Source organism: Symphalangus syndactylus, chromosome 24 (assembly GCF_028878055.3).
Source record: "Symphalangus syndactylus isolate Jambi chromosome 24, NHGRI_mSymSyn1-v2.1_pri, whole genome shotgun sequence".
Classification (NCBI taxonomy): domain Eukaryota; kingdom Metazoa; phylum Chordata; class Mammalia; order Primates; family Hylobatidae; genus Symphalangus; species Symphalangus syndactylus.
Window position 1 is genome coordinate 41,080,559 of NC_072446.2, and position 9,431 is coordinate 41,089,989.

Consider the following 9,431-nt stretch of genomic DNA (forward strand, 5'->3'; position numbering starts at 1 on the left):
CCCCGCCCCAAGGCCCTGGCCGCTCAGTGACTTTTCTGAAAGTGCAGAGCTCAGCTGACCCGCTTCTGCCAGCCCTACGCACCGGGTGAGAGTGACAGACGAGAAAGGAAGGATGGGGCCTCTGGATTCCTGGGTCTGGAGCTCCATCTGCGTCCACATCTGTCCACTCCATCAAGGGGATGCACCAACACATTAGCCCCCAGAAAAACCACTTGGGGAACTTGCTAAATTTTCAGGTCCCACCGTCCAAGAGAGGCGGATTCCACAGTGCTGGGAGAGGGGTCCGGGAATCTGCGTTTTAAACAAGTGCCCCAAGTGATCCTGATGCAGGCGGTTCATTGACCTCACTTTAAGAAACTCTGCTCTGGATGAAGAATTAATTTTGGGAGGTGGCTTGGAGGAAGAGAGAGCTCAGGAAGTCTGCACTGAAGAATTCTGAAAATCTTATTTTGGCATTATTCATTCATTCACCAACTGCGGCTTAGCTGGGCCTGGGCCTGAGGTCTCTGCCATTCTGTCTACTGTTTCTATCACTCATGGCTTAAAAAAAAAAATGCTCCCAGGTATGGAGGAGGAGGAAAGAGATTGCTGGTGACATTGGCCATCCAAGGGGCCAGGATCCAGACTCTTTGGCTGGGGTGCCTCCCTTTAGGTCTTGAGAAATTGGGGTGTGTATTTGTGTGGAGCCCACGGAGACCAGGCTGCACCTGTGGGTGGGGGTCATTGTCATGGCTGAGGGGATTCAGGTGTTCAGCTTGGAATAACTCCCACAGCAGCTGAACAGACTGGCTCAGCCCCCACAGGTCTTGGAGCTGATGCAGAACCCCCTTGTGCCTGGCTTCCGTCCGTAGCTTGGCCCTCTAAGCTTACCTTTCTAACTTGCAAGATGGGCCAGGAGTGGTGCAGCACCCTTCATTGTCTGGGAGTGAGGTGACTTGGCTTTTCCATCTCTGCAGCACAATTGCTGTGTGACCTTAGGGAAGTCAACTTCCCTCTTTGGGTTTCAGTTTCTTTATTTGCTTACACTCTTGCTAAAAAACTTTTGGATGTCTATAATACGAAAGTCTGAACTTGGCATTCAAGCCCCATCATATTCTCTGCAGAATCATTTCAACCTCTCCTCCCAGGAAAACCTTTGCTTGGCTCATGCCCCACTCTTTTAGGCACATTCTGTTCTTTCTGCCCGGGATACCTTTTCCCCTACTCATCTTTCATGATGCAACTTAGATTCCTGTGTACCAGACACTGTTCTAAGCTTTGCATGAATATTATCTCAGGGGTTCTCAACCTTTGGCGGTGTGTTAGAATCACTTGCAGGGCTTGTTAAGCCACATTTTGCCGGGACCCACCCATGCTCTCATCTATGACTAGTGATCTAACAAATGACCAGAAAGCTAACTTGTGACCAGTGTTAGTGAATCTGTGGCCTAACTTGTGACCAGTGATCTAACCTGTGACCCATGGGCTGCTCTGTGACCTGTGGTCTTCCTCTGCTTAGGGAGAGGTGAATTCAGTAGGTTTGGGGTAGGACTAAAGAACTGGCATTTCTAACAAGTCCCAGGTGTTGCTGCTGCTTGCTGGTCTGGGAACCACACTATAGGAGCCAGTGTATTACTTCATTTAGTCCCCTAAATGAGAAGGGTAGCTATTACTCTCTATGACATGAGTACTATTACTCTTCCCATTTTAAAGTAGGCCTACATACATGCTGGTCACTTGGCCTTGTAAGGGATGCTTGTCATCATTTCATAGACAACAGCCTGAGGCTCAGAGAGGTTAAGTGACTTGTCTGACAGCAGTTAGGGGGAGATGTGGGGATTGAACTAGGTCTCTCTTAAGTCAAGATTTTTTCCACTCTATTAGGTGGGGAAGATGTCTACTTTCTGACCCTAGACATTGCCTCAGAAAATTCTACCCCCAGCTTCCAAGCTCAACAGGCTCCGGAGGGTGTGGCTGACTAGTTCCCACATAGCTGGCTGAGATCCCAAGCAGCCTGGGGACCACATGGTCTCATAATCCCATTTAGGCCTGCTGCCCACAGCACTGCCTTCATCTGCAGCTCAATAAAGGCTGGGCTGGAAGCAGCGAGGCTCAGCATGCTCGGGTCTCTCCTCTTGTGTTCTCTCCAGCAGCCTCCCCAGGAGCCCCGTGGCCATGACACAGCTGCTTCTGTTCCTTGTGGCTCTCCTGGTTCTGGGTCATGTGCTACCAGGTAACAACATCGTGTGCGTGTGTGTGTGTGTGTGTGTGCACGTGCGTGCTTGTAAAAATGAGGACTAGACTCTCAGGTCCTGGAGGACAGAGGGGCCTCTATCAGCATTTAAGTTCTGGCCCCACCACTGACTCGGTGGGCAACTTAGAGCAAGTTGCTAAATCAGCCTGCACCTCAGTTTCCTTATCTATAAAATGGGATTCTCTCAATAAATATTCATTTGTGTTATGATTGTTGTGAAATCATAACAGTGAAAGACGTGTAGCAGTGAAAGAAAAGAAGGTCCTTGCTTTCATGCAGCTGACATTTTAGTTGGTGGAGCTAGAAAATAAGCGGATAAACATATGGTGGGTGGTGATAAGTGCTGAGAAGAGGAAAGGCAAGGGAAGGGGTTAGAGTGGTGTGCGCATGGAGGGGGTGGGGATGGGAAGGCTGATGAGGATGGACAGAGAAGGCCTCTAATAAAGTTTGTTTCTTTTTCTACTTTTTGAGACGGAGTTTCATTCTTGTTGCTCAGGCTGTGGTGCAATGGCATGATCTCAGCTCACTGCAACCTCTGCCTCCCGGGTTCAAGTGATTCTCCTGCCTTAGCCTCCCGAGTAGCTGGGATTACAGGCATGTGCCACCATGCCTGGCTAATTTTTGTATTTTTAGTAGAGACGGTGTTTCACCATATTAGTCAGGCTGGTCTAGATCTCCTGACCTCAGGTGATAGACCTGCCTCGGTCTCCCAAATTGCTAGGATTACAGACATGTGCCACCACAACAGGCCTAGAGTTTTTTCTTTTTAAAAACTTTTTATTTTGGAAAATTTCACATATACATGAAAGTAGAGAGAATAACATAAATAAACAAGGTGAGTTTTAAACATTTTTATTATGGGAAAATTTAAACTTATGCAGAAGCAGAGAATACTGTAACAGCATGAGTTTTTAAAAGATACTTCTTTGATTTTTAAATTTTTATAGAGACGGGGCCTTACTATGTTGCTCAGGCTGGTCTCAAACTCTTGGCCTCAAGCAATCCTCCAGCTTTGGCCTCCCAAAGTGCTGGGATTACAGGCATGAGCCCAGCCAGAAACTTTGGTATTTAGGAAAATTTCAACCAGAAATAAGAAATAAATATATAAAGAACCCTGGCCAAGCGCGGTGGCTCACGCCTGTAATCCCAGCACTTTGGGAGGCCGAGGCGGGTGGATCATGAGGTCAAGAGATAGAGACCATCCTGGCCAACGTGGTGAAACCCCGTCTCTACTAAAAATACAAAAAATTAGTTGGGCGTGGTGGTGGGCGCCTGTAGTCCCAGCTACTTGAGAGGCTGAGGCAGGAGAATCACTTGAACCCAGGAGGCGGAGGTTGCGGTGAGCCGAGATTGCGCCACTGCTCTCCAGCCTGGTGACAGAGTGAGACTCCGTCTTAAAAAAAAAAAAAAAAAAAGAAAAAGAAAAAAAAAAGCCCCTATTACCCATCACCCAACCTCAACAACTACCAATCTGAACCAATCCTGTTTTGTTATTCACTTCCCTCTCCTCTCTCGTGAATTATTTTGAAGTAAATTCCAGCGATCTTATTTTATATAAAGTGGGTTTGAATAGAGCTCTGAATAAGGTGAAAATATGAGGCAAGATTGTTCCAGGCAGAGGGAGCAGCAAGGGCCAAGGCCCTGAGGCAGGTTGATGGATGTGTTTGAACAGCAGCAAGGAGGTTGGTGTGGCTGGGGGAGGGAGCACAAAGGAAATTGGTGGGAGACAGAGTCAAAAATATGAGGAAGAGAGTGCAGATCATCCAGGAGAAAGGAACTGCTTCTGGATGTTGGAGTGATTGGGAAGTTCAAATGCGATTGTGCTAAGAGTATTTCTTGGCTGGGTGTGGTGGTTCATACCTGTAAATCCTAGCACTTTGGGAGGCCAAGGTGGGAGGATCACTTGAGCCCAGGACTTCGAGATCAGCATGAGCAACATAGGGAGACCCCATCTCTACAAAAAACAAAAAGATTAGTTGGGTATAGTGGTGGGCACCTGTAGTCCTGGCTATTTAGGAGGCTGGGGGGGAAGGATTGCTTGAGCCTAGGAAGAAGAGGCTACAGTGAGCTGAGATTGCACTACTGCACTCCAGCCTGGGCAACAGAGTGAGATCCTGTCTCAAAAAAAAAAAATAGTATAGAAAGTGTCCTCACCTGGGAGCTAGGGTCTCGGGTTCCGGTTCCAGACCCATCACTTAGTGGCTATGGGAGCTTGGGCAAGTTCATTCCTCTCTTTACTGGTAAGTGAGAGGATTTACCTAGAATGGGTCCTGATTGTTCCAGCAATCTAAGCTGTCATGCTGATAATCTTGCCTCCTAGTTATTGAGCATTTACTACGTGCCAGGCACTGTGCTAAAGTGATCCTTTAACTGTGCTCTGAAGGAGAGTTGTACAGATGAGGAACTGAGGCCAAGGTCACTCAATGGGAAATGACTGAGCTGGGATTTGGACCCAGGAGGTCTGAGCTGGGTTCACACCGCACTGTTAGCGATTATACTACACACCGTCTTCAGAGGGTGGATTCTGTGCCTCATGGAGATTTTGAGGCCAGCACTGTATCATTCTAAGATTCTGTACCTTAGTAAGAGGGAAGTGTGGACTGCTCGGCAGGGTTGAATAAAACCTGTGGATATGCCTAAGGCATCATTTGAGGATTACATGGGATGTGTTTTAATCCAGAGAGATGCAGGGAAGCCTTTCCCCTCCACCTCCCACTCAGTGCTATTTCTTCTGGCCTGCTTGTTCTCTGCTAGTCTGAGGTTGTATGTCCAGAAATGTAATTTAACAGTCAAGCTTGTCTATGTGGTCCTAGTCTCCCCTCACTTCCCACATGCGTTCTAACTGGCCATCACAGTACCCTCATCATTTCCAGTGTGGCAGTTACCGCAGAATCTATTTCTTGTATTTATATGCTTGTTTTTTAACTGTCTTCCTTGACGCTGGAAGCTCCTTGAGGGCAGGGACCATGGCCATATTGTTTATTGTAGTACTTCTAGTGCTCTGTGTTTATTGAGTGAATAAATAAAGGACAGGCTTCATCCCATGTTGTGACCAAAGACCCACGGAGGGAGCAAAGGACCTGTTCCCCCAAAGCCTTACCTTTTCCATGGCCCATGGTTGGAAATTCCTTCACTAAAACCTAACATTAAACAAGTCCCTATGTGTCAGGGGCAGTTTGTGTAATGGGTGTGGACTCCGAAGCCAGATCGCTTGGGTTTGAGTCCTAGTTCTGCTCCTCAGTGGTGGTATGACCTTGGATAAGGTTACTACATATATATATATGTTCTTTTTGAGATGGAGTCTTAGTTTGTCGCCAAGGCTGCAGTGCAGTGGCACGATCTTGGCTCACTACAGCCTCCGCCTTCCGGGTTCAAGCGATTCTCTTGTCTCAGCCCCCCGAGTGGCTGGGATTACAGGCGCCCGCCACCAGGCCCAGCTAATTTTTATATTTCTAGTAGAGATGGGGTTTTGCCATGTTGGCCAGGCTGGTCTTGAACTCCTGACCGCAGATGATCCACCTGCCTCAGCCTCCCAAAGTGCTGGGATTACAGGCGTGAGCCACTGTAACCAGCTGGTTAAGGTTATTAACCTCACTGAGCCTCAGTTTCCTTACCTGTATAGCAGGGACTGTAATAAGACTAACTATAATCGTATAGTGTTGTTATGAAAAGTGCTTACGTGTACCTGGTGTGTGGCTTTACCTGGACAAGAAATTAGTTTCTATTTATTTATTTGAGATGGAGTCTTCCTCTGTTGCCCAGGCTGGAGTGCAGTGGCACAATCTCAGCTCACTGCAATCTCCTCCTCCTGGGTTCAAGTGATTCTCCTGCCTCAGTCTCCCGTGTAGCTGGTACTAAAGGCGCCTGCCACCACACCCGGCTAATTTTTGTATTTTTGGTAGAGAAGGGGTTTTGTCATGTTGGCCAGGCTGGTGTCAAACTACTGACCTCAGGTGATCTGCCTGCCTCAGCCTCCCAAAGTGCTGGGATTACAGGCGTGAGCCACCGCGCCTGGCCTTAGTCTCTAATTTGTAACTAATGGTCTAACCTATGATATGTGGTCTAACCTAACTTGTAATCAGTACTCTCATCTATGACTAGTGATCTAACAGATGACCAGAGAGCTAACTTGTGACCAGTGTTAGTGAATCTGTGGCCTAACTTGTGACCAGTGGTCTAACGTGTGACCCATGGGCTGCTCTGACCTGTGGTCTTCCTCTGCTTAGGGAGAAGTGAATTCAAACGGTGCCGGAAGGGTCAAGGGGCCTGCCGAACTTACTGCACAAGGCAAGAAACTTACATGCACCTGTGCCCGGATGCGTCCCTGTGCTGTCTCTCCTATGCGTTGAAACCTCCACCGGTCCCCAAGCATGAATATGAGTAGCTGGTTCTTGCTGTCCAATAAAACACAGGCTGCCAGTTGTCTCTTCTTTCTGCTTGCTCGCCTGTGCTCCTCTCCCCGCCAAGGGTGGGGGATAGGTCTAGGATGTGGGAGAAATGGTCTGTGGAGGGAGGTGAGGGACCTGAGGAGAGTGGGCGCTAATGACCATTGTAAATGGTTCCAGTCCTGGCCATGTCACTTTCTCTCTGTCCAACTCCGGAAAAATTACTGAACCTCTGAAAGTCTCCTCAACCATAAAATGGGAATAATTATAATATCAGGAGATTAGCACTTTATAGAAGAAATGCAAGAAGAAAGGTAGAGTTAATAATAACAAGAGTTAATAATATAGTTGATAATAACAGTGAATAATTATAGTAGAGTCAATAATAAGCTTCTGGAATTCAGAATGAGACGGCACATTTGGCTTGAGAGGCAGGCCCTACTGAGCGTGAAAAGGTTTTCCTATGTTCTTTTATAGGGTATCCTAATGACTTAGGGCTGAAGCCAAGACCAACAGACTAGATACTTTTCTGAAAATTAAACTGCCATTTTCACACACGAACTGCCATTTTCCTCCCAGTGGTCAAACAGACTCTCATCTAAGCATACATCCAACTTCCTAAGTCATTAGGATACACCCAACAAGCCGAAGAGACCAGCCGATTCTAGGGTGGAAGAGTCCCCCAAATACCTCACAGATGAGACCCGCAAGCCCAGAGAGGAAAAGTGACTTGTCGAAGGCCATACAGTTCCCGAGTGACATGTCAAGGAATGGAGCCACACGCTGGTAGGACAGGACAGTGTGATGGGGAAATTTTGGGAGGAAGGAACTCCCCTGACACTGGAGATGTGCAAGGTGAGCCTGGTGGCTCTGGGATGCTAGAGAAGGAAGTTACCTGGATAGGTGCTCAGAAGTGCTTTATCAGAGGACAGGTTCTACTCAAGCCAAACCAATTATTGAATGGTTGAGTTGATGATATATAAGTATCCTTTAGAAAGTACCGATTGCTTTATTCATACCACCTCATTGAATTCCCACAGTTATATATTATTATCTCCGTCCTTCCTTCCTTCCCTCCTTGCTTCCTTCCTTGCTTCCTTCCTTCCTTCCTTCCTCCCTCCCTCCCTCTCTCTTTCTCTCCTCTCTCTCATTTCTTTTTTTAACACAGGTCCTCACTCTGTTGCCCAGGCTGGAGCACAGTGGAGATCATATAGCTCACTGCAGCCTCACACTCCTGGGCTCAAGCAATCTGCCTCAGCCTCCGAGGAACTAGGACTATAAGTGTATGCCGCCATACCTGGCTAATATGTTTTTGGTTTGTTTGTTTGTTTTGTAGAGATGGGGTCTTGCTAAAAACAAAAACAAAAAACAAAAAGCAAACAACAACAAAAAAACATGGGGTCTTGCTATGTTTCCCAGGCTGAACTTCTGGGCTCAAGTGATCCTCCTGCTTTGGCCTCCCAAGTTGCTGGGATCACAGGTGTGAGCCGCCACAGCTGGCCTATCTTTGCCTTTTCTATAAGATAACTAAGACTCTATAAGGCAACTTAGAAAGTTGCCCAGGTCATAAACCTAGGAAGTGGTGGAGATGGAACTCTATCCTGATCCTCTGCCACCTGATTTTTTCTCCCAGAGTCAGTCTTCTTTTGGAGACAGTCTTGCTCTGTTGCCCAGGCTGGAATGCAGTGGTGCAATCATGGCTCACTGCAGCTCTGAACTCCCGGGCTCAAGCAGTCCTCCCACCTCAGCCTTCCCAGTAGCTGGAACTGTAGGCGTGCACCACCATGCCTGGCTAATTTTTGTATTTTTTGTAGACACAAAGTCTTGCTATGTTGCCCAGGCTGGTCTTGAACTCCTGTCCTCAAGCAATCCTCCTGCCTTGGCCTCCCAAAGTGTTGGGATTACAGGCATGAGCCACTGTGCCAGACTCCAGAGTCATTCTTATTTGTACTTTAAAAATAACATTTTTTTTTCTAATTGTAAAAGTAATACATGTTCATTGGAAAACATGTAAACAGAGAAGCACAAATAAGAAAACTAAAATCATTAGTATTTTCACTGTACAGAAATACCCAGAAATAGGTTGGCTGTGGTGGCTCACTTCTATAATCCCGGCACTTTGGGAGGCCGAGGCAAGAGGCTCACTTGAGGTCAGGAGTTCAAGACCAGCCTGGCCAACATGGCGAAACCCCACCTCTACTAAAAATACAAAAATTAGCCAGCGTGGTGGTGCACGCCTGTAATCCCAGCTACTTGGGAGGCTGAGGCAGGAGAATCACTTGAACCCGGGAGGTGGAGGTTGCAGTGAGCTGAGATCACACCACTGCACTCTAGCCTGGGCAACAGAGCAAGACTCTGTCTCAAAAAAAAAAAAAAAGAAAGAAAGAAATACCCAGAAATAAATAAAAATGTAAAATGTGACAAAAATAAAATGGAATCAAGCTGTAGATATTTTGTGTCTTGGTTTTTTAACTGATCAATATATCATAAAAATTTATGTATGTGCTTAGTCTTCCAAAACAATATTTTTAGCACTAAAATTCCTCCTGAAAAATTTTAAGTCACTTCTAGTTTTTATAACTTGAGTAGTATGTTTAAAATACGTATGGAGGCCAGGCATGGTGGCTCATGCCTGTAATCCCAGCACTTTAGGAGGCTGAGGTGGGTGGATCGCCTGAGGTCAGGAGTTCAAGACCAGCCTGGCCAACATGGTGAAACCATATCTCTACTAAAAATACGAAAAATAGCCGGGCATGGTGGTGCACGCTTGTAATTCCAGCTACTTGGGAGGCTGAGGCAGGAGAATCGCTTGA

At 46.9% G+C, this 9,431-nt stretch overlaps 1 protein-coding gene across 3 annotated transcripts in view; it reads left to right on the top strand.

Annotated features, from left to right (window-relative positions):
* The window catches only part of DEFB124 (defensin beta 124), a 46,103-nt gene extending 39,451 nt beyond the window's left edge, over positions 1-6,652 (top strand). For 2 of the 3 annotated variants that reach the window (XM_055266168.2, XM_055266170.2), the window contains 2 exons: positions 2,130-2,212; positions 6,460-6,652. In XM_055266168.2, the coding sequence (XP_055122143.2) occupies positions 2,155-2,212; positions 6,460-6,617 (216 nt within the window). In that variant the 5' untranslated portion in view covers positions 2,130-2,154 and the 3' untranslated portion in view covers positions 6,618-6,652. Of the gene's footprint in view, positions 1-61; positions 564-2,129; positions 2,213-6,459 lie in introns of those variants that run through there. The other variant, XM_055266171.2, reaches the window with a different exon arrangement.
* The last annotated feature ends 2,779 nt before the right edge of the window (positions 6,653-9,431 follow it).